This window comes from Wickerhamomyces anomalus (genome assembly GCF_001661255.1).
Source record: "Wickerhamomyces anomalus NRRL Y-366-8 unplaced genomic scaffold WICANscaffold_3, whole genome shotgun sequence".
Taxonomy (NCBI): Eukaryota; Fungi; Ascomycota; class Saccharomycetes; order Phaffomycetales; family Wickerhamomycetaceae; genus Hansenula; species Hansenula anomala.
Window position 1 is genome coordinate 1368948 of NW_017567112.1, and position 25251 is coordinate 1394198.

Here is a 25251-nt window from a genome sequence, read left to right on the forward strand (position 1 = left end):
TTCAAACCATGAAAAGGCCGTCTATAACCGGTAGTTTCGGGGACAGGGCTTCAAACCACGATCTTGAATAATTCGCGAATTGTTTTCAGTAATATTGTAGAAATTTGGGAAACATCAACAAATCGTATTGACCTTGATTAAGATCGAATTCGAACAGCAAGATGGGAGAAGAAGAGCTAGCTGATATACAAATAACGCTAGATTCCAAGCTTATTGATGAGCACGTTGATGTGTTTGTGAGAGATGAGTAAGTGCCGACTGATTGCATATCTAATAACATTTTTACTGACCAGTTCTTCAAGACAAAAACTTACACTATCACAATTGGTACCCAGAATTATTCATGAAAGAGGACCATTTGTTAATCTATCAGAGGACGAATTGAAGAAAGAAATTGATGCTTTAACTGCCGAAGCTACAGGTGTTGAAATACAAGACGATACAGGTGCTAATGCAGAAGTTGGTGGTCTCGAAGAAACTGATGAACCAACTACTAATACAAATGAAGAATTCTTCAAGAATAAAAACGAATCACTTCGATTCATATCAACTGCTCTCAATGAATCATCATTAGCTCTTGATTTTGTTTCATTGCTTATAAGTTGTGTTAGACCTGCAGCTGGTACTATTTCAATGTCACAACATTTAAAGAAGTTTGTTCCCCCAGGTTCATTAAATTCAGATATAGTGAGCAAATCAATCTCTCCACAAGAAAGAGAAGCACAATTCAAAGAGGAGAAAATTGTTGGACAGGGCTGGAAACTAACAAGTCTTGAAAATTCTGCTCAAAAATTGAGAGATTCAAGTGCAAGATTAAGTGAAGAAGTTTTAAAAGAGAAAACTTTTTGGGATACAATCAAGAAAAATTTCAACAATAAAGAAATATTATACAAAACAAGAGATAAAGTCACTGGGAAAAGAATATTTGCAGTTAAATATGGGTATGAAGATTCTGGGTCTACTTACAAGGTTCAAGGTAGTGCTGTTTTAAAACCAACAAAGAACAATCAACAAATGGATTTTGTTCCATTGAATAATGTGTCAGGCTCCGAGAAGAAACTGTTGAGAGTTAGGATCATGGCTAAACAGAATAACGATGATGAATACTCTATCATTGGTGAATCCAAGATTGATGAAAAATTTGGGAATGATGACTCCATAAGATCTCAAATCGCCAAGGCTAGATATTTTATCTTTGAAGAGGAATTATTCAATCAACTGATTGAGGAGGCCAGTACTTTAATTGCATATAATGTGAAGGTTGAGAGTGAAACCAAGCTATCTATCATTCTGAATGATGAGATAATAGAAATTGAGTATGTGGAGTATGACGAGGGAAAAACTCCAACTCAAGAACCATTTATTGAAAGATCTGCAAATGCAAGAGCTGAACTAATATCTACATATCTCAGATTAATGCTGACTGTGAAATACAAAAAAAATCTTGAAGCTAAAAAACAACCAGTTGTTGTCAAGAATTCAAACCAAAATAGATTACTCTCCACACCATACACACTTGTTTTACGCCCATTGGCTGGTCATTTTAAACATGAACAAAATTTGAAAAAATTATATCATATGATTAAAGATATATTGAAAAATGTATCAAATTCAACATTCACATTAACAAAATTTGCCAATATTAAAAAGAAGGAAAATGAACAGGATCCTTTCAAAAGAATTTTCACACCTCCCTTATCTAAATTCAATTTGTTGATAAATGAATCCTTGAAAATTGAAGTTTCGTTAAATTCAATTGATTTCTTGAATCAATTCATTCATGTTACTGCATTCCAAGCTGAAGATTTATTTGGAGATGATCAGAAAAAAGTGTTGGATGTTGATTTCGAAGACTACAGACAAGTTGAAGAATGTTTAGAATGGTTGATTGAAGAATACAAAACAAAAGATGAGGAATAAAACGTGGTTTAGACTATATATATTATTTGTAGGTTTTGCTTAATTTTGCTTCAAACTCTTCTTGTGAATCTTTATCTGTCCATCTTAAATTATATGCTGGATGACTTTGCGGGACAAAGGATTGACCTTTTTGAAAATATAAGTTTTCTCTATATGTACCATTTTCCACAGTGTATTCAGTTTGTGCTAATCCTTTTGCTTGTAGTTTTGGGATAACCAAATCCACTAAATTCTCAAAAGTTTCTGGCCAAACAACATATGTGAAATTGAAACCATCAACATCGCTAATTTCAACAAATTCTTCAATTTTATCAGCAACTTGATCAGGGGTACCAACAAATGTTGCACTAGTTGATCCATTAATTGAAATCCTTTCCACAATGGTTTTTTTAGTAAAAGTTTTACCTGGATTAAACTTTGTCAAATTTTCCACATAAGTTCTCATACCATTATTCTTTACATATTTTAATTCTTGGTCATCATCCCATTGACTTAAATCAATACCAGTCCAACCACCAAACAACACTTGTGCACCATCTGGATCTGCATACTTTTTCAATTCTTCATATTTGGCCTGTGCTTCCTCCTCAGTTTCACCAGTGATGACAATTGCAGATGATAGAACTTTGATATCGTATCTATCACGTCCATAATGCTCTGCTAAATCTCTAATACCATCAATTTTTTCTCTCAAGTTTTCAGGAGTTAAACCATTAGTATAAACAGCTTCAGCATGTTGAGCTGCAAAATGTTTACCTTTAGTTGAAGTGCCCGCTTGAACCAAGACTGGCAATCTTTGCTTTGAAGGTTCAGTCAATGCAGGACCTGGAACATCAAAATATTTCCCTTTGAAATTGATCTCTCTAACACGATCAGGATCAACATATATATTATTTTCCCTGTCCAAAACTAAAGCATCATCTCTCCAGCTTGAAAGTAACAATCCATAAACAACTTTTAAATATTCTTCAGTCTTGACATATCTTTCATCATGTTCAGGCAATGGTTCACCATTTAATAATTGTCTACCAACAGATGGTAAGAATGAACTAACAATGTTCCAACCAATTCTACCTTCAGTCAAATGATCCAAAGTAGCTAACCGTCTAGCCAAATGATATGGATGTTCACTGACAGTACTAAAAGTGACAGCAAATGAAACATTTTTAGTAACGGCGGCCATAGCAGCTATAGACGCAGCAGGTTCATTTTTTGGAGCTTGTAAACCAGCTTTCAAAGCAGGTTTGAAATTGAATGGGCCTTTGAAAGCATCAAAATAAACTAAACTATCAGCAACAAAAATTGAATGGATTTTACCACGTTCAGCTAATTTAGCAAGATGGGTCCAATAATCTAATGATTTATAGGTTGAGGATCTATCTCTTGGATTTCTCCATTGTCCACTATTTTGTAAACCTGGTGAATTGTTTTCAAAGAAGTTTAAAATAAGTTTCTTCTTTGGCACTGGATTTGGTTTTTGTTTTTTTTCAACTGGTTCAGTCATTATGTTCCTTGCCTTAACAATTGTTGACTTTCAATTCCATTTTTTGAGGATATTCATATTGTTTATAAGGTGGTCTTTTGATGAATCTTTGATATAGATCACCAGGTTCAAATACCCAGAATAGTCATAGAGCCGATTACACAATTGAAAAGTACGTCTTTTGATCTTGAAGCCATAGTTTTTATAAACACGGTAAAGGCCACATTGAACACTACAGTCACGTGATACTAGTATAAAGTACTTTTTTAAAAATCTATAATTTTCCTTCTTTTTTCAACTCTTGGACAATCTTTTCATACCTAGAATCTCTTTCTTCATAGAATTCTTTCAATTGAGTTTCAAATTCTTCCTTTGATAACCCATCTTGCCATCTCAATTTATAGAAAGGATGATCTTTTGGTAAATAAATCTGACCTTTTAAACCATAAGCATTTTCTCTAAAAGTACCACCTGGTACGCTATATTCAGTTTGTGCTAATCCTCTTTTTTGTAATTCAGGAATCAATAAATCCACAATATCTTCAAAAGTACCTGGCCAAACAGCATATGCAAAGTTAAATCCATCTAACCCAGTTTCTTCAACCCATTTTTCAATTGTATCTGCGACTTCTTGGGGAGTACCAATGAACTCTTTAGTAGCTGATCCACCAATTGCAGTATCTTCAGCTAGTGTACGTCTTGTAACTTTTTGGCCTGGGTTATTCTTTGTCAAATTATCAACTAAAGATCTCATACCATTTGATTTAACATATTTTAACTCTTCATCCCATTCATATTCACTTAAGTCAATACCTGTCCAGCCGGCAAATAAAGCTTGTGAACCTTCTAAATCAATATACTTAACAATTTCTTCAAATTTTTCCTCAGCTTCTTTATGAGTTTTACCCAAGATTGGTGTGATTTGAGTGAGGAATTTGATATGTTTTGGATCTCTATTGAATTTTTTCACTGCAAGGTATTTGATATCATCAATTGATTTCTTAATAGTTTTGAAATTTCTACCACCAACAAATATAACTTCTGCATTTTCAGCTGCGAATAGTTTCCCCTTTGGTGAAGTACCAGCTTGAATAATCAATGGGAATCCTTGTGGAACTGGTTCAGAGATTGAAGGACCAGGAACATTGAAATATTTACCAACATGGTTAATTTCTCTAATCAAATCAGGGTCCGAAAATATTCCTTTATCTAGATCCAATTTAACTGCATCATCTCTCCAACTTGATAGAAACAATTTATAAACAACCTGGACATATTCTTCAGTTTTCACATATCTTTCATCATGATCAGGCAATGGTTCACCATTCAATAACTGTCTAGCAGTACTATTTAAATAACTCGAAACAATATTCCAACCAACTCTACCTTTAGTTAAATGATCCAATGTTGCTAATCTTCTTGCGAAATGATAAGGATGTTCACTAATTGTGGAGAAAGTTAATCCAAATGATAAATTTTCAGTAACAGCAGCCATTGCAGTAACTGGAGCAGATGGCTCATTTTTAGGAACATTCAAACCTGAAGAAGCAGCTGGTCCAAAATTATTTGGACCTTTATAATCGTCATAGATGGTTAAAGCATCACCAATGAAAACTGAATGAAATTTACCGCGCTCCAGTAATTTGGCAAGGTAGATCCAATAATCAAGATCTTTATATGATCTGGAGCGATCTTTTGGATGTTTCCAAAGACCAGCTTTGATAATTGTTAGTTTGTTGATGATATTGCTGAGCCTGGTTTATACTTACGGAATTGGTGACCACTAGCAGCATTTTCAAATGCATTGAGTATCAATGTCTTCTTCGGCTTTGTAGTTTGTTGTTTCTTTGTAGCAGGACCCGACATTCTTGATGAACTCCAACAGAGAAAGGATTGAATAAACAATTTATCAACATGGTTTTTATAAGATCAATAGACTCTTTTGATAATGGTGTGATCTGTTCTTACCAGCCGAAGCTTCTTGTGCCACAGTTTTTTGGTATAATAGTACACCTTGAATTCATCAAGAACCAGATCCAACTGGATGCTCGACATGAGCCAATTATACAGCAATTCACACGATTGAGCTGGTATCAGCATGAAGCTCAAACCACGATCCAAACGACGTCTTGGACAAGCAACTATTTGATGTGGTTGCCATATAATCAATAATATGGATCACAACTGAATTTTTATTGATCATTACATAATCTGCGAACCAAGAAGATCAGTACTAGTTCTATTCTTCTTTAATACTTTCCTGGTTTCAGTACCAAAGTCCTTCATGCTCAATGGTCTCTCCTTCCAAATTTGAGCTGCATCACCAAGTAGAATATAACGTCAAATAATCAAGTATAGCTACAAACATTTTCAACAAACAAAACTCAGGACAACATAATCATTAATCTCTAACTCATCCACCTTGAATAAACAATAAACATAAATCACATTGAAGAGAAAGAGCCCGCCATCCTACCCTTCTTTCCCTCCACTTATTTTCCAAAATAATTCATTGAGATTTCAAACCAGTTCGTTTGGATATCAACAACAAGAATTTTAAGCTTGAAAAGCGAATTCATATGTTTGAAGAATCTTTTTTGGAAACCTGGCTAGCAATATTTAGGCATCAAGTCAAAAGTTAAACTGTTCATAAACGAACCTGGATTTACACTGTAAAATTGCTCACTCCTAAAACAATGTAGAAACCAGTAACATCCCACCTTCAAAAGTCAAACTATTCATAAAATGAATCTGGATTTATTCTATTAAAGTTGATTGGGCCCTAATCAACGAGAAACCAGTGACTAATGAAATCCTAATGCTAATGAAATCTCAATGGTAATAACAACAAGATAAAAAAACTCTTTTTTTATACTCTCTTGTATCTTCTCCTCCTATTAATCAATCTCAAGTCATTCTGTTTAAAAAACAGCTGGATTTATTCTGTAAAATTGTTCACTCCTAAAACAATGTAGAAACCAGAGACTATCAATCAATCAATCAACTATCAACAACCAAACATCAACCATGAATCCCCATACTGCACTGGAACACAACAACAAAACAACAAAACAACATGGAATGCCTGAAACAAAACCAAAGCATGAAAACATCAACACTGATAAAGCACACATCCAAATGACAACAACAACAACAACAACAACAACAACAAGATCAGCTTGGAAACTCACCAGCAAATGACAATTGGAAAAAAGCCAACAAACAGATGGAACAAATAGAACAACACATGACACAACAATGGGAACAAAACTTGAAACAACAATGGGAACAACAACAATGGGAACAATAGAAATCAAAAATGGAACAACAACAACTCTGAGAACGAAAAACCAAAAGGACAACAGATGGAACAACAACTCGAGCATGAAACCACAACGGAAACAACCACTCGAACAAAAATGGAGACAACAAAAGGAACAAAGATGAAAAACAACAACTGGGACAACAATGGAAAACCCAAAATGGAACAACAACTGGAACATGAAAGAACAATAATAAACCAATAGATCAAATGGACAGATCAACAAACACAACAACAAATGGGAAAGCAACTGGAACAATAAATGGAACAAAACAACAGAATAAATGGATCAACAAAATGGAACGACAAATGGGAAACAACTGGAACAATAAATGGAACAACAAAATGGGACAACAATGGAGACCAAAACATGGGACAACAACTGGAACATGGATTGATGATAATGGATCAAATGGAACACTGGTAGAAACACAACTAAAATAACAATGAAGATCAAAAAATGGAACAACAACTGGAAAATGAAACAACAATAATGCATCACATAGACGAAAGATTGAACAACAACAACTGGAAAGTCAAATGGAAAGAACAAATGGAAGCAGCAAATGGAACAACAAATGGAACAGCAAATGGAACAACAAATGGAACAGCAAATGGAACAAAGATGGGAAAAACAACTGGAACATGAAAGGACAATAATATATCAGATGGACAAAACCATGAACAACAACAACAAATGGAACAAAGATGGAAACAACTGAACAAAAAGATGGAAAAAACAAAAACAACAGAAGAAATGGAACACCAAAAAATGGAACAACACTGGGGACATAATAGGAACATGAAATAAAGCAGCCACTAGAATCAAATGGACCAACAAATGGAACAACAACTGGGGAATGGAACAAAAGAATACACAGCAACAAATGGAACAACAACTGGAACAAAAATGAAAAAATGGAGCAACAAATGAAACAACAAAGGCAGCAAAGATGGGAAAAAACAACTGAAACAAATGGAACAAAACAACAGAAGAAATGGAGCAAGAAAATGGAACAACAATGGGCATCAACAACTGGAAAATGAAACAACGATAATGTATCACATGAACAAAACAATGAACAACAAAAGAACAAATGGAAAATCAAAATGAAACAACAGGGACAAATGAATGAATAGCATAGGAACAACAACTCAAACAACAAACCAGCTCAAATGCCAATGAAAACAACACTAGGATCAAAAAAAAAATGGCACAACAAATGGAAATCAAAATCCACCAATCTTCAAATGTCAAACTATTCTTAGAAAGAACCTGGATTTACTCTATTAAAGTTGATTGGGCCCTAATCAACGAGAAACCAGTGACAAATGAAGCTTGAACAACAACATTGGAAACAACAAAAGAACTATCAACTTGAAAAGTTCAAAACAACAAAAACACATAAGGCAAGTCAACTGAGAAACAGAATCAAATGGAACGAAACAGAATGAAACAACTGAAACAACAGCAACATCAAAAGTACCATCAGAAGATGGATCCAAAGTACAATGATGAATTGCACTGGATAAAACCTCATATTGGATTTAACAAAACATGAACATAGACAATCATCATCATCACCAAAGTCTGGAAGCTCCATGGAGCTACAAAAGGAAATGAGAAGTGTACAGGAACACAAGACAACTCATCATTGACCAAAAATCAAAAACAGCCCTAGGAGCACTTGTCATCCCAAAGAATTATCACTAGGAGTATGTGCAGACTAATCTTGGAGGGTAGAATGAATAAATCCTTAAATTGAATCATTGAAATCTCAGAATCTCACAAAAGTTCAAAACTTCAAAATCAAATCATCCAGACCAATCATCCAGACTTATAATGGGAGGTTAAGAGTAAGGGTCATACCTTCAAAAGACTTCAACGAAATTCAAACTTTGATAAATCAAAGGTGGCGTATTGAAAATCAGATCCATCAAATGATTAATTATCCAGTTAAAGAAAATAAGTTTCAAAAACCTTCAAAAAAGAATATAAGCAGCGAACTCAAAGTTACCCAAGTCCCTAGTACCAACCAATCATAACCAAACACAGTGAATAACCCTAATTTCAAACAAGCCTCTGGAAAAGAAAGCAGCAACCACTAACAATCAAGGATGAAACCAACAACACATGGGAAATCAAACCAACCAGCTCTGGATGACAACCAACCAACCAATGAACCAACGTGATGAATACCTGATGATGAATGATAAAAGATGAGGATCTAAAGTGAATGGTAGATGGATAAACGAATTGGGGATTTAGTGCTATCTAAATAGTTTTTGGGGCCTTCTGCCACAGAAACACTTTACATAGTCTTTTTGTAACTCCAGACACAAAAACCAACCAGTTTATTGTTGAAAACAATAGTAACTGTGACACAAAACCAAATAAAAAACTCATATTACGATCAATTTTCCTTTTGTAACACTTGACACAAAAGCGTAACCCTTGACACAAAAACAAATTTTAGTAGCAGATTTAAATTAATCTGGTTACAAAAACCGTTGCTGACACAAAAACACTGTTTACACAAAATCGATTTTGACACAAAAACATCACTTTGTGTAACTTGAGATTCGTTTTTGTACCACGATTTTTGCGTTTAACAACACAAAGAACTTGTAACACTTGAGCAGCGGTATCAATGATAGCGATGACATCATCCACTTTGTATCTGGATCTCAATGAAATCTGAGTCTGATTTCTTAAAAATTGAAAGTTGAACTTCACAAAATCATCAATTCTGAACTTTTTGTGACTCTGCAAGAAACATCATACAAAATATTTGACTTCGTTAAAAGGAGTCAGTTGAAGTTGACTCTTCTTTCTCATAGATAGATCTGGTACGTCATAGTAAGAAGCAAGAACATTGAACACCAAATGAATCATTATGACTTGTAAATACAACAGGGACAAACACGCGTATACCAGCATTATATGTGGCTCTTTTCTTTCAGAACACCCCCAAAAAAAACTCGCGGCCCAGAACTCAGATAGCACTTTCGACCTGAGCCACTTTTAGGATCCTTTCGTATGATAATTCGCTCATTCTTTTCTTGTTGTTTACTTGAAACAAAGTATTTTGTTGTATATCGATTTCGCGAATTTTTTCATGATGTCTTGTTCGACCGATACAAATGGCAGACTTGAGATCTGATTATATCAAAACCACTTCAAATTACTGAGTAATTTCACAAATATTCCCTATTCTATGTTGAAATTTCAAATTGCAACATATAAATTATCGAGGCTTCAAAAGTTAGACGAACAGGTTGTTGCACAGTTGCCTAGTGAGCGTCAGCGGGAGTTTGACGGTTCTAATATCAGCTTCGACGCCAATTAACTGAGGTTCCGGTGTGGTGTAGGGTAGTATGATTTTAATATTGAATTAGAATGCTGAAATGTGATGACTATTACGCTTGGTGATGTTTGGGTACTTTAATTTGTGAAATATGCTGAAGCTAGTTAAGTTTAAGCACTTTAGAGAGCTCAAATATTAAACTGATGTTAACTTCATGGGTGGTTCGGCTCATAAACTTTTAAAGCGCATACATATCAGCTGTATTTAAGTTGCAAGCTGGCTACCATCACAATGAGATTTTTCATTAAAAGTTGGGAATCTCATCTTTGGTCTTTTTAATATAGATTTCATCTCTCGAGACACAGCAACTGTCGTTAGATGTGAAGGCTGCTGAAACGTTGTGTACAGCTTGTCGTTTTCTGACGCTTCTCAGAAGAAAAATATATTCCAAACTGTCAGTCACTTACTGGAGACGTTCTTCTTTTCAGCTTGTTAAAAGCTTCGTATTATTTTATATAGTTAGCCAGTTCTTCTTTCGAATTACTCCCGAGTCTACACATGAGTGCGCCTAAGATATCAGCTACTAGCTAGTACTAGTGCTGGATCGAACGTGAATAATAAACATATCTTCTTGATCAGCTAATTGAATAGAATATTTACCGGCTTATAAGTAATACAAATGACTACGCTGTTGAAGAAAAGAACAAGATCCATTAATTAATATACAAATAGGCTGGATACAAGTCGACATGCTAGTCAACTTATCATATCCAATTGTACCTAAGGACAAATTATATCAATATATTAAGAGGCGCTTCTAGGCTGCTGGACACTACCCTAAAAAAGACACCTTAACTATTGATTTGATCGAAATTGAACAGCATGATAAGCCGGTACGTTCTTTAGAATTGCTGGAAAGTAACAATATAGAGATCAACATAACCTCAAAGTGGACATATAATTTTCTGTGATAGTATCAATGGTAAGTTTACTTCTACCAGGAATGCTCATGAATTGCCGCTGTGACTAAACTGATCTCTCGAATTAAATTTCATTAAATATCTTTAATTTGGTGGGACTGTCACGTGACTGAATTTTCACGTAATAAGCACAAGTAAAATAATGTTCAGCATAAAGAAGTTGTAATACCATTAAAACTGGTGATTGTTTTGATATTAGGCTATTCCATCAATTAACAATAATCACTTCCCATTCAATACAATTCCCTTCTCTGATCCTAATCAATACATGATTCTTTATATACCGCGCCAAACTGGGAACAACAAGATCAACACACAAAAAAGTAATCAGCCCAAGTACACGCCCCCTTTGACAACAACCATCAGGTCAATGCTCAGCTGGGAAAGGCTTCTTTTGGTGGACGACAGCAACAACAGTTTCGTGCTACGCTGGATCAACAACTCTCCTACACTAAGCTCCGTCTTCATGTGAGTACCAGCTTTGAATCTGTTCCTTGTTCATGGGCGTCTAACAACAAGTTCAGTTCAGCGGTTCAGACAAAAGACCAATTGATCAAATCAGTCAAAGAATCTCAAGTATGTGTGAAAGGGAACTAGTGACGTATCCATGCTAACTCATATAGACTTATAACTCTTTACAAGCCAATATGTTGTTCACTTGGTCAAGTGTATCATTCATTTTCTTCTCAATCATCTTTGTTGGTGCTTCTGCTGTTTCATCAGTATTCATCTTACCTTTGCTATTCTTATCATTCATCTTTTCAGGCCTAGTGGTGATATTTAGCGGGTTAAGCTATACAACTTTCAAATTGGCTTCATCAAAATATAACCATACTGTATTGTTTTTGAATAAGTTGTTAAGAAAATTAGCTGATAACATCCCACCAGCAGTAGGGTTTGAAGAAATTCAACAAGCTAAACAGTCTCCATGGAAAGATCTTGGCCTACCTTCATTGAGATTGAGTGAAAGATTTAATAAACTTTATGATTTAATCACTTATCCATTCACAAAGAAGCCTGCATTGGAAACACATTCCACTGCCGTTGAAAAACAAGATTTCCAAGTTGAGCAAGCTGATTCTGCAGTTCCAGTTATTTATGATGATGAAGAACCTAATCTTGAGAATGGAATTGAAGAACCATTAGTTGAACCAACACCTATCGTTGATCAAGAGGAAAACCCAAGTCCAACCGATGACCAACCTATTAAAGATAGCGAGGTTGACAGCAATGAGGATTAACTATATTATCTGCCTGTTTTCCAACTATTCAAGTTCTATTTTGTCTTTGCATTTCATTATTTTTGGTGTTATTTGGAGTATTTGCTAAGTTTATAAAAGTTGAAAATATAAAAAAAAACATTTTCGCGGAAATTTCAAACCCTCGTATTATATGCAACACGTGACTTTTACCCTCGAAGCGTTTTTTTGGACCTTTGAACTTTTCGATTTCTCAACACGTCAATCAATAACATGAATGTAAAACGTATTCAATTCACATCATTAATCCACCATCAATTCCACTATGAAGATTCAATTCTTGATATCGGTGATCACATTCTTTGCATTGAGTGCAGCTTATCAAATTTCAGAAGGTATCATCAAATCTAATGGTCGTGAATTAACATTTTCTCAAGATGAAGAAACAACAGTTCCAATTGTATTTAACGATACAAATTCAAAATTGGATATTTTTTTCAAAATAATTGGTACAAAACAACCTGATCAAGTATTTATTAAAATCGTTAATGAAGATAATGTTGAAACTTCTTTAAAACCAATCATCAAATCCACATCAGAAAATGATGTTTATAATGCTAAAACTTCAATTATTTTCACAAAATTACCATCATTATTCAAGATTTCACCTTTATTGAAAATTAAACTTATAATTGCAGGTTTCCAAGATTCTAATCCAATCTTCACTACAATAAGTTCAATTGAATTAACTCAAGATTTAATTTCCAAAAATTTACAAAATTATGAAAAACCTCAAAGATTTGGTAAATTACCTGAAATACATCATATTTTCCAAAATCCTCCAACTTATGTCAATTCAGGAATTGCCTTAATCTTTAGTACAATCTCAATCATTACACTATTGGGATTAATCAGTGTTTGGATTTCATTAGGTTTAGTTAATTTGAAAAATTTCCCAACTGGTAACATTTTCCAACATTTCATCTTCATTGGATTAATTATTAGTTATGAATTTGTGTTTTTCCAATATTATTTAGGTTCAACTATATTCCAAACTATTGCAAAAGTTGTTGTTTTATTAGGTCCAACTGTTTTCTTTGGTTCAAAAGTTTTAAATTATGTTGGATCTCTTAGATTAGCTGGTAAACGTTAATAAGCTGCTACAAAATATATATTATGATATAGAAACACACATAATGTAGGAATTCAATTTATAAAATATAATTCTTTTTGATAGTCTAAAAGAAATCTTCATCAAAATCTTCTTGTAATGCATTGATCAATTCAGCTTCATCATCTTCAATTTCTTTACTTCTACCTGAATTTTCTGTTCTATTAACACTTGGTGGATATCTCATTGCCTTCACACTATCATTATGTAATGAATTAACAAAATTAATACGTTGATTAAATTGATCTTGTGGTTGATTTGTTGAATAAACATTCTTAATTTCATTACTTTCAACATAACCTTTTTCATGATTAATTTGTGCATCAATAACACCATCTCTAATTGCCTTGGAAACAATATATTCTGCTGATGATTCATTATCTAAATGTAATTTTATACATATATCTTTTAATGAAATTCTTGTATAAGATAATGAAATTATTCTAATACCTGTCTTGATAACATTTGATCTTAATCTTGTAACTAAGCTATAGTTATCATCTTTAATTAATGAATCACGATAGTTGATTAAAGTTTCATTGAAAATTTTCAAATCACCCAATTTAACAGCTTTTGTTAATTCTTGATAAGGTTTTAAAACTTTTTCAAATCCAGGTTTTTGGAAAAATGACAATTCTGGAATATCACCAGTTAATAATTCAATTAAAACATTTAATTTATAAGCAGCTTGTAAAAAACCAATAGCATTTTGAGTTTGTGGAGCTTTTCTAATTGCTGTAATAACAAATTCATGAGAATCTGAATAATTTAATTGAATTGAATTGATTTTTGCCAAATAGAAATAATATCTTGTTTCGATTGAATTTGAAACATTTTTTGGTAATTCAATCTTTTCAATAAAATTTGAAGCTTGAGAATAATCATGAACTAATATATAATTTCTTAAAATCAATGTTATTAAAGAACCTGAAGTTTCATCATCATGTTTAATTGTTGAAGTTCTTAATGCTAATAATAATTCAGGTCTAATTGAAATTAAATCATTAATCAATTCTTTTGTTCTTGCAATGTAAAACCAAATCTTAGCATTGATTAAATCTAGTGAACGTCTATTGTAATTTTTAATCAACTTTAAGATATATTGAGTATTCAACTCATCTAATTTAGCCAATTGATTTGAATCTAAAAGGTAAAATTGCACCAATAAATGGATTAAAAAATTAATCTCTGGTAATATTTCACCTTTTTCCTCACTATTTGTAATTTTACCACCAATAAATTCCAACAAGTATTCTCTATATGGATTGTTTAGATAAGTATTTATCAAGTATGACAAGACATCAGCATTTAATTGCTTTCTAACTGAAACCAAATCTCTAAGAGTCTTGAAAACATAACGTTGATCAAATGTTTTAACAGTCTTGGAAACTAATTGGAAAGCAGCTTCAATTTTAGAGATTGTCAATTTCTCCAATTCTTCTGGAGTTGGTTCGTTGTCAACCACTATTTGTTCCTCTTGTGTCATCTTATTATGTGTTCTTTCTTCAATTGAATGTGATTGAATTGAATTCTTGATGTTGACTTTTTGGTGGCAAGTTCAAAATTGATCAAGTTTTCGAAGACAACAACAAATTCGCGAAAAGCTCAGATCCATGATTAGGTAATCATTCTCTTCGCGAAAAGGGTAATTCTGCCATTTTCAAAAGTGCCATTAGAAACTACAATATAACCAAATTCATTTCCAAAAAGACATAAAAAAACATATTATTTATTAAAAAGATTGTGTATCATTCAATTTCTCTTAAACTTTCTTGAGAACCAATCAGCAACTGCATCAACTTCGTGTTTGGTGTTAACCATTTCACCTTCTTCTAAATCATTATGAGCTTGTTCATTAGTTAATTCAGGATCTCTCAAGAATAGGGCAAAAACAACCAACAACACACAGAAACATAAAGCAATCAAAGTTTCCATTCTTTGGATATGTTTATAAGCTTCCACAACAGCACTTCTTTCAGGTGTACCCCATGGGTAATCAATAATGAAACTGTATGGTTGTGAATAAGCATAAGAAGATAATGTGACATTATTAAAAGAGGCCAAATTTTTCTCTAAACGACCTGGTAAAATGTTTGTCCAAACAGCACCTGAAACTGAATTACCCGCAGCTGAACCAATTCTGTAGAAAGTATAAGTTAAACCTGAAACTAAAGCCATATTATCATGACTTGTTGCACTTTGAACAGAAACAGTGATTGGATATGAAAACATAGTTGTACCTAACCCAATAACAACCAAAGCACCGATAACACCATCTTTTGAACCTTCACCACCTCTGAAATGATAAAGAACTCCAAGTCCGACTAACCATAATGCAGTACCTAAAAGGATAAACCCTTTTAATCTTCTGAAATAAGCCACAATAAGTGCAAATAATGGAGACCAAACAACACTAACGAATGAAGCAATTGAAGTGATTCTTGTAGCTGATTTAACTGATTGGTTCATACCAACAATCAACACAGTATATAAATAATCAGCATACATGTAATAAATAAAATCGAAAAAGATTGAAATAGCCAAAGCAGCCCAAACACCACGATCTTTTAATAATTTAAAAGGAGCTAATGGGAACTTAGCAATATAAGTTTCATAAGCAATGAAAATTGGAACCAAAACAAAACCTAAAACTAGAGGACCAATAATCTTACCACTTTTCCATTTGGAACTTAACCCACCAGCTAAAGTCAATGGAACTAATAAACAACCCAATAAGGCAATCAATAACAAGACACCAGTGATATCAACTCTCCAGTATAATTCCTTGATGAAACTCCAGCCACCATTCAATTGATAGAAAGTTTTCTGTTGTTTAATAGCTCTCCATTCTGGTGTGTTTCTAGCTTTAAATCTCATGTGTAAAATACAACAGATGAATGGGATGGCACTTAATGGGAAAATAAAAGCCCACATACCAATACCCCAAGACCAACGTTTAACAGGGTTAAGACTTTCAGTGATATTACCACTGATCCAAGTATTAATAATAAAAGGTAAAGTTGGAACGAATTGGTAAAATAATCTATATCTTAAACTTGAAAAATCTGACAAGATTAAATAAACAATCAATAAAACACCAACATAACCCAAATTATAGAAGACAGCACCGGCACAATAACGCTGAATATCATGAGCCTGGGATTGGATAATAGTACCCACGACATAGAAAACAACAGAGACTAATAACAATTCTAAACGACCGAAAACATCTGATAATCTTGCATAAACAATTTGTGAAGCAGCACCGATAACAGCATTAACAACACCAATTGTTGAAATCAAAGAATGTGTAGAATATGAACTTGAGGCATAACCTGTATAAACATAACGAATGTTTGAATCTAACCCATAACCATAACCAATTAAAAAGGCACTGAATAATAAAATGATTCTATATGTGATTGAATTATATTGATCAGCCAAGATTTCAGCTTTTCTTAAAGCGATTTGCTTTGTACCTGAATAATCATCCAATGTTTTGTTTTGACTAGCAGATTCATCATTGTATAAACCAGTTGATTTTTCTTCATCTGGTGAATAGTTATTATTGGTGGTATTTTGGTTATTGATGTTTTCAGAACTCAATTCACGAACGATTTGAGGTTCTGGGTTACCAGCTTTGTCAGTTGCCGAAGTTGACATTTTTTAAATAGCACCTCCAGTGATTGAATAGATAATTAAGGTGAAATAAAGAATTCAAGGATTGTAGGACGCTTATATATGGGGGCATCAAATTATCTGCTTCATCAGTGTGAAAAATCTTTTGCAGAAACGGATGAGCAAAGACTCTTTTCTTTTTCCTGCTGTAATCTATTCCATCTGGATTGCCGATACATACACAGAAATTGTATACACTTTGAACAAATTGCTGAAAGAAGAGGGCTCAAGTTGGCCATTCCTTGGCCTGCTTTGACTGTTTGTTGAATAGTAGAATGACTAGGTATAAATGGATTCAATTGGCTAGCTATTGTCGGAATGAAACACTTTGCTTTACAGTTATCTTTTCCATCAAATTAAGCCCATTCTCTGTTAAAGAACGTACAAATCCTTGAAAACACCTGAACTTTTGAAGATACACAAATTACAACTGATCAGCATTAATATGAATTGCTTCTCTTCGACTGAACCTCAAGAAATCGTCGTATGTAACTTCATTTCTCTTAAACGCAATGGAATGCACTATACGGGAAATTTTCGTTTTTGGCACAACGTCTTCATCTTCTTCACGAGGCCCAAAGAGCCCAAAATACATAATCCATTATCCTACCCGCATCTACCAAAGAGCTTGACTACAAAGGGGACCGAATGAGTTGGTTGATGCCCTTTTGAAAGATTTCATTACTAGAGTTGAACTTGCGAAAAGTTTATTTTCAGTACCTTTTAAACGTAGAAAGAGCAATTATTTATTTGGTCATGGGTGAAAAATAAAAAGATTCATAAGCAATTAGCCAGCTCCACGGTAAGAAAAGTTAACCACAGTGAACGTCAATGAGATTTCAGATTGTCAATTAAAGCTTAACGCATGAAAATATTATCAAGAGTTTGAATTTGAATGTCTCATTGGCTCAAGGCTCAAGGTGAAAATTTTTTTTTCTTGCTTCAAACTGTAAAGCGACGAGCATCTCCAGACAGGACTTTGCTCCGTTAGGAAACGTCTAAATCCGTCCATGGGCTGGCAGTGGGCAGGAGTATTTAAAGGTTAGCAGAGTGTAAGCTGGATCTGGCAGTGTATAAAGAAGAGGCCCTAGGGTATCAGTCTATAGTTGTGGTATTCATGGATTAATAATTAGCAGCTCTGCTTAAAAGCCTTTTGGTGTGGCCTTGTGGGACATAATTAACATTCACCCTTCGAGATCCTAGATTATCGAGATCATCTCAAAATCTCTGTTCAAGATCTTGGACCCTGATTGAATGGATCCAATTGCAACACTTTTAACTCACATTCTTCTCTTCCAAAGTCAGCTAATGTACTCTCTGGATCCTTATTCACCTTCATCACTTAATTCTGCTGTTCTAAGGTATACTCCGTCCGGCTTTTGAACTTCAAAAGTATGTGCAATGCCTTCTTTTCAATTCAACACCCTAGGATGTATCTAATCATGAGCACATATATGATATAACTAAACTAGGAGAAATAATTTTCATTTCCAACTAGCTCCGCCCTTCAAAAATAATGATTTCTGCAACCTGTTTAAGCATTTTCACTTCACTTCATGTCCGCTGCAAAAGACAATAAAGCACCATCCAAATACACATGGCTCAACATATTGAATCACTGGTTTCTCCGACTTGTAAATATGTACCGATATCTCTTGGTTTCAATACATAGTCCTTCATATTTAATGGTCTCTACCCAAAACTGAAGTTAACAACAACTAATACAACGTCAATTAATCAAGTATAGCTACAAACATTCTTAACAAACAAAACACAGGTCAACATAATCATTAATCTCTAACTCATCCATCCTTAATAAACAATAAACAATATAAATCATACTGAAGAGAAAGAGCCCGCCATCCTACCCTTCTTTCCCTCCACTTAATTACCAAAACCAATGAAAGAATAAAATATTTGAGATTTCAAACCAGTTCGTTTGGATATCAACAACAAGAATTGTAAGCTTGAAAAGCAAATTCATATGTTTGAAGAATCTTTTTTGGAAATATGGCTAGCAATATATAGGCATCAAGTCAAAAGTTAAACTGTTCATAAACGAACCTGGATTTACTCTGTAAAATTCCTTACCCCTAAAACAATGTAGAAACCAGTAACCTCCAACCTTCAAAAGTCAATCTATTCATAAAATGAACCTGGATTTATTCTATTAAAGTTGATTGGGCCCTAATCAACGAAAAACCAGTGACTAATGAAATCCTAATGCTATTGAAATCTCAATGATAATAACAACAAAATAAAAAAACTCTTTTTTTATACTCTCTTGTATCTTCTCCTCCTATCAATCAATCTCAAGTCATTCTGTTAAAAAAACAGCTGGATTTACTCTGTAAAACTGTTCACTCCTAAAACAATGTAGAAACCAGAGACAATCAATCAATCAATCAACTATCAACTACCAAACATCAACCATGAATCCTCAACTGGACTGGAACACAACAACAAAACAACATGGAACACCTGAAACAAAACCAAAGCATGAAAAAAGCGTCAACACCGATAAAGCACACATCCAAATGGCAACAGCAACAACAACACAACAACAACAACAACAACAGGAAAATATCACAACAAGATCAGCTTGGAAACCCACCAGCAAACCACAATTGGAAAAAAGTCAACAAACTAATGGAACAAATAAAACAACACATGACACAACAATTGGAACAAAACTTGGAATAACAATGGGAACAACAAAAATCAAAAACTGAACAACAGCAACTCTAAGAACGGAAAACCCAAATGGGCAACAGATGGAACAATAACTGGAACATGAAACAACAATGGAAACAACAAAAGGAACAAAGATGGAAACAACAAAAGGAACAAAGATGAAATAAAAAAACTGGAAAAACAATGGAGAACCAAAAATGGAACAACAACTGGAACATAATAGATCAAATGGACAAATCAACGAACACAACAACAAATGGAACAACAAATGGGGAAAACAACTAGAACAATAAATGGAAAAAGACAACAGAATAAATGGAACAACACAATGGAACAACAATGGAGATCAAAACAGGGGACAACAACTGGAACATGGATTGATAATAATGGATCAAATGGAACACTGATGGAAACACAACTAAAATAACAATGGAAACAGCAAATGGAACAACACCTGGGAAATGAAACGACAACAATATATCACATGGACGAAAGATTGAACAGCAACAACTGGAACAACAAATGGAAAGAACAGATGGAACAAAGATCAAACAACAATGGGAACAACAATGGTGATCAAAAAATGGAACAACACTTGGAACAACAATGGAACAACAACTGGAACTTGAAAGGGCAAAAACAGATCAAATGGACAAAATCATGAGTAACAACAATAACAAATGGACAACAACAAATGGAATAAAGATGGAACAAAGATGGAATCAACAACAGAAATAAAGATGGAAAAAACAACAGAGGAAATGGAACAACACTGGGGACAACAATAGGACATGAAATAAAACAACAACTGAAATCAAATGGATCAACAAATGGACATCAAAAATGGAACAACTGGGACAACGAACAAAACGATGGATAAAATGAACAAAACAATGTACAACAACAAATGGAACGACAACTTGAACAAAGATAGAAAAAAACTGGAACAAATGGAACAACAATGGAGATCAACAACTGGAAAGTGAAACAACAATAATGTATCACATGAACAAAAGAATGAACAACAACAACTGGAACAACAAAAGAACAAATGGAAACTCAAAATGAAACAACAGGGACAAATGAATGAATAGCATAGGAACAACAACTCAAACAACAAACCAGGTCAAATGCCAATGAAACAACACTAGGATCAAACAAAAAGGCACAACAAATGGAAATCAAAATCCACCAATCTTCAAATGTCAAACTATTCTTAGAAAGAACCTGGATTTACTCTATTAAAGTTGATTGGGCCCTAATCAACGAGAAACCAGTGACAAATGAAGCTTCAACAACAACATTGGCAACAACAAAAGAACCATCAACTTGAAAAGTTCAAAACAACAAGAAGAAAACACATCAGGTAAACCAACTGAGAAGCAAAACCAACTGGAAAACAAAATGAATCAACAGCAACATCAAAAGTAACATCAGAAGATGGATCCAAAGTACGGTAATGAATTGCACTGGATAAAACCTCGTATTGGATTCAACAAAACATGAAAATAAACTATCATCATCATCAAAGTCTGAAACATGAATGAAACACCAAAAGTAAATGAGCAAGAAACAACCTGGCAAATTGAACAGCAACACAACTCATCATCAACAACAAACCAAAAACCAAAAACAGCCCTAGGAGCACTTGTCATCCCAAAGAATTATCACTAGGAGTATGTGCAGGCTAATCTTGGAAGGCAGAATGAATAAATCCTTAAATTGAATCATTGAAATCTCAGAATCTCACAAATGTTCAAAACTTCAAAATCAAATCATCCAGACCAATCATCCAGACTTATAATGGGAGGTTAAGAGTAAGGGTCATACCTTCAAAAGACTTCAACGAAATTCAAACTTTGATAAATCAAAGGTGGCGTATTGAAAATCAGATCCATCAAATGATTAATTATCCAGTTAAAGAAAACAAGTTTCAAGAACCTTCAAAAAAGAATATAAGCAGCGAACTCAAAGTTACCCAAGTCCCTAGTACCAACCAATCAAAGCCAAACACAGTGAATAACCCTAATTTCAAACAAGCCTCTGGAATAGAAAGCAGCAACCACCAACAATGGAAGATGAAACCAACAACATATGGGAAACCAAACAACCAGCCAATGAACCAACGTGATGAATACCTGATGAGGAATGATAAAAGATGAGGATCTAAAGTGAATGGTAGATGGATAAACGAATTGGGGATTTAGTGCTATCTAAATAGTTTTTGGGGCCTTCTGCCACAGAAACACTTTACATAGTCTTTTTGTAACTCCAGACACAAAAACCAAACAGTTTATTGTTGAAAACAATAGTAACTGTGACACAAAACCAGACATACAACTCATATTACGATCAATTTTCCTTTTGTAACTCTTGACACAAAAACAAAGTTTAGTAGCAGATTTAAATTAATCTGGTTACAAAAACCGTTGCTGACACAAAAAAAAAAACACTGTTTACACAAAATCGATTTTGACACAAAGACATCACTTTGTGTAACTTGGGATTCGTTTTTGTACCACGATTTTTGTGTTTAACAACACAAAGAACTTGTAACACTTGAGTAGCGGTGTCAATGATAGCGATGACATCATCCACTTTGTATCTGTATCTCTATGAAATCTGAGTCTGATTTCTCAAAAATTGAAAGTTGAACTTCACAAAATCATCAATTCTGAGCTTTTTGTGACTCTGTGGAAAACACCATACAAAATATTTGACTTCTTCGTTAAGAGTCATCTCTAAATGACTCTGTCTTCTTATAGATTGATCTGGCAACGGCTCACGAATGAACATTGAACACCAAATGAATCATGATGACTTGTAAATACAACATGGACAAACGCACGTATACCAGCACTATATGAGGCACTTATCTTCCGGAACAATCCTCCAAAGGGCTCGCAAGCCAGAACTTAAATATTACCTTCAAAATGAAGCCTCTTTTAGCATTCTTTGGTATGATAATTTGCTCATTCTTTTCTTGTTGTTTAGTTAAAACAATGTTATAGAGTAGGTTATACTAGTATGCCCTAAAGAGTATTACACATACATTACTTAATTATGCATACTAGATTTACCTGATCTACACTTTGCTATTCATCTTATATAGGAATGGCTTTCCACCATTCCTTCTACACTTTATACTTTTACTATTCTTTAGACTTTATTAATACAGCTTGGTATTCTGACTATTAATTCAAAGCATATACTGCTACATATCGTACAGCGATATCATAACATGGAGGTCGTACCAAAATTAATTGAAATGTTAAACATGGTGCTTAACATTTTTTTTCATTCTCCAGGGCCTGTGGAAGGTTCGACGTTAGGTACTCCTTCACCAGATGCTCCTGTTGAAGTTTTTTATCAAATCATCAACTCATGGGTTAACATGTTTTACGCATCATTCAAATTGGCCATTTCAGCAATTTCACCATATATTGCGACGGCAGCCATCATCATCAACCATTCTTTCAAGCTGCTGAGCACTGGAGGTAACATCATTGGAAAAACGCATCAAACTTTTTCAATACTGCCTTTATCTATCAGAGAACTTACTGTGGTAACACTAATTGGAAGCTGGTGCTTATTCAGATTCGGAGTTAAATCAAGAAAATCAAATAAACAGGTGAAAGTTGATGTTCACGTTCACAATCACAACAAGCAGATTACTCAAGTGGCAAATAACTCATCCACTTTATTTGACAGATCATTTTTCCAGTTCAATAGAACGAATCAAGCACAATCTCGCAGAAAACCAATTAGATACTTCATTCCAACAATAACATTGAATGGTGATAGAGCAACTGTGTGGAAAAAAGTCTCAACAGCAACAAAACACAAACAATTCAACAACGACAGCTTCATTGATGCGGTATTCAGAGCGGCTGGTGAAGGCTCAAATGCTCAGGTCCTAAATGAATTGGAAGACAGAGAATTCCAATCATTTCACCAAGCTAAAGATTTTATCCTATCATTCAGCGTTCATACAAAAGAATTTAACCAACATCGTGAGGATGCAGTTAATCAATTATTGACACATGAGCCGGTTTATACAGTTGAAGAATTCAAGTTGTTTTTAGTTAAACTATCTGAAGCTTATTATTTATCTTACTTGGACAGCACTAGGTTGCTTTCTGCCTTATTGACCATTGGTTGTTTAAGAACACTCAAAGAAAAAGCATTATTGGAACAACTTAGAGCCAAGCTGACAAGCTTAGATATAAATGAATTTGCTGAGCAGTTACTATCACAATTCAATGAACTTCAATTGAAACAACATTGCATCTCAAGACGTCCAAAAGCACATCAAGTCCAACAACCTGAACCTTTTGCAAAAGAGCAGGCAACCGTTAAAGAGGAAGCTAATACTGATCAACCAAGAGGCTCTTATAGTTTAGAAAACAGAAATGATGGCAATGGTAATGTTATAACTCAAAGTTCTACACCGTCATCAGTTACTAATGAACCAGAAAGAATCCAACACCACAGAATATACCACACTAGGCTTACAGTCTTTAGCAAAGAAGTCGTCCGGCGAGTGAAGGATAGGTATCAACATAAGGAAAATCTGTCAAGGCAATCATTAGATACTGAGATCATATGTTCAGATGGTAAAGTCATTAATGAGAAGTTAGCAGAACAATTATGGGAAGCTATTGTCGCTGACGATACTATGTCCACAACCTCAGAAGGTACTATTGAGAATGACGTTGTAAGCTCAAACCTACAATCAAAAATTGCTGAATCGGAGATCTATAAAGATGAAGAAGCTTTCCAAGGATACGAATCTATTGACAAAGAATGGCAATCTAACATCCAAAACGAAAACTATCTTCCACAATTGTGGATCAATTCCAAATATTAAGGCACACATACTTCGGAAATTATAAAGACCAAACACTTAAGATGGACTTAGATATTTCACTCATTTTAGAATGTTACAGAAAGATCAACAATTCTTTCTATCATTGATTGAAAGTCTATGGTGTATCCATGCTAGAAGGGGGGGGGGATGTTATAGAGTAGGTTATACTAGTATGCCCTAAAGAGTATTACACATACATTACTTAATTATGCATACTAGATTTACCTGATCTACACTTTGCTATTCATCTTATATAGGAATGGCTTTCCACCATTCCTTCTACACTTTATACTTTTACTATTCTTTAGACTTTATTAATACAGCTTGGTATTCTGACTATTAATTCAAAGCATATACTGCTACATATCGTACAGCGATATCATAACAAACAAAGGAATTTGTTGTATTAATTAATTCGCGATTTTTTTCATGATGTCTTGTTCGACCGAAACAAATGGCAGACTTGAGATCTGATTATATCAAAACCACTTCAAATTACTGGGTAATTTTACAAATTTTCCCTATTCTATGTTGAGAATTCAAGTTGCAACTTAGCTAAGGCTAAGACAACGAACGCTAAACTAACACCTGACCGCTATATACAATATCAGCAGCTCATGATGATC

The 25251-nt window shown here is 34.1% G+C and overlaps 7 protein-coding genes across 7 annotated transcripts; 4 read left to right on the plus strand and 3 right to left on the minus strand.

The window, feature by feature from the left end:
• Positions 1-161: 161 nt before the first annotated feature.
• Positions 162-1920, plus strand: SRB4 (Srb4p; the record flags this gene model as incomplete). The annotated part of the gene is made up of 2 exons (XM_019183425.1): positions 162-247; positions 303-1920. The coding sequence occupies 2 exons, from the start codon at positions 162-164 to the stop codon at positions 1918-1920; spliced, it is 1704 nt and encodes a 567-aa protein (XP_019039360.1).
• A 22-nt stretch (positions 1921-1942) lies between these two features.
• WICANDRAFT_100398 (LLM class flavin-dependent oxidoreductase) lies at positions 1943-5364 on the minus strand (the record flags this gene model as incomplete). Its single annotated transcript, XM_019180293.1, has 3 exons — positions 5173-5364; positions 4521-5119; positions 1943-2719 (listed from the first exon to the last, which is right to left on the minus strand). The coding sequence occupies exons 1-3, from the start codon at positions 5267-5269 to the stop codon at positions 1943-1945; spliced, it is 1473 nt and encodes a 490-aa protein (XP_019039361.1). The 5' UTR covers positions 5270-5364.
• A 5648-nt stretch (positions 5365-11012) lies between these two features.
• WICANDRAFT_78772 (uncharacterized protein) lies at positions 11013-12254 on the plus strand (the record flags this gene model as incomplete). The annotated part of the gene is made up of 4 exons (XM_019184784.1): positions 11013-11015; positions 11213-11481; positions 11538-11589; positions 11637-12254. The coding sequence occupies 4 exons, from the start codon at positions 11013-11015 to the stop codon at positions 12252-12254; spliced, it is 942 nt and encodes a 313-aa protein (XP_019039362.1).
• Positions 12255-12537: 283 nt separating this feature from the next.
• Positions 12538-13365, plus strand: SWP1 (dolichyl-diphosphooligosaccharide-protein glycotransferase; the record flags this gene model as incomplete). The annotated part of the gene is made up of 1 exon (XM_019184785.1): positions 12538-13365. The coding sequence occupies one exon, from the start codon at positions 12538-12540 to the stop codon at positions 13363-13365; it is 828 nt and encodes a 275-aa protein (XP_019039363.1).
• An 85-nt stretch (positions 13366-13450) lies between these two features.
• Positions 13451-14869, minus strand: RPN3 (proteasome regulatory particle lid subunit RPN3; the record flags this gene model as incomplete). Its single annotated transcript, XM_019181834.1, has 1 exon — positions 13451-14869. One exon carries the CDS (start codon positions 14867-14869, stop codon positions 13451-13453), a length of 1419 nt encoding a protein of 472 aa, XP_019039364.1.
• A 266-nt stretch (positions 14870-15135) lies between these two features.
• On the minus strand, positions 15136-17046 carry ARN1 (siderophore transporter; the record flags this gene model as incomplete). The annotated part of the gene is made up of 1 exon (XM_019184786.1): positions 15136-17046. One exon carries the CDS (start codon positions 17044-17046, stop codon positions 15136-15138), a length of 1911 nt encoding a protein of 636 aa, XP_019039365.1.
• A 5950-nt stretch (positions 17047-22996) lies between these two features.
• WICANDRAFT_78776 (uncharacterized protein) lies at positions 22997-24625 on the plus strand (the record flags this gene model as incomplete). Its single annotated transcript, XM_019184787.1, has 1 exon — positions 22997-24625. The coding sequence occupies one exon, from the start codon at positions 22997-22999 to the stop codon at positions 24623-24625; it is 1629 nt and encodes a 542-aa protein (XP_019039366.1).
• Positions 24626-25251: the final 626 nt, after the last annotated feature.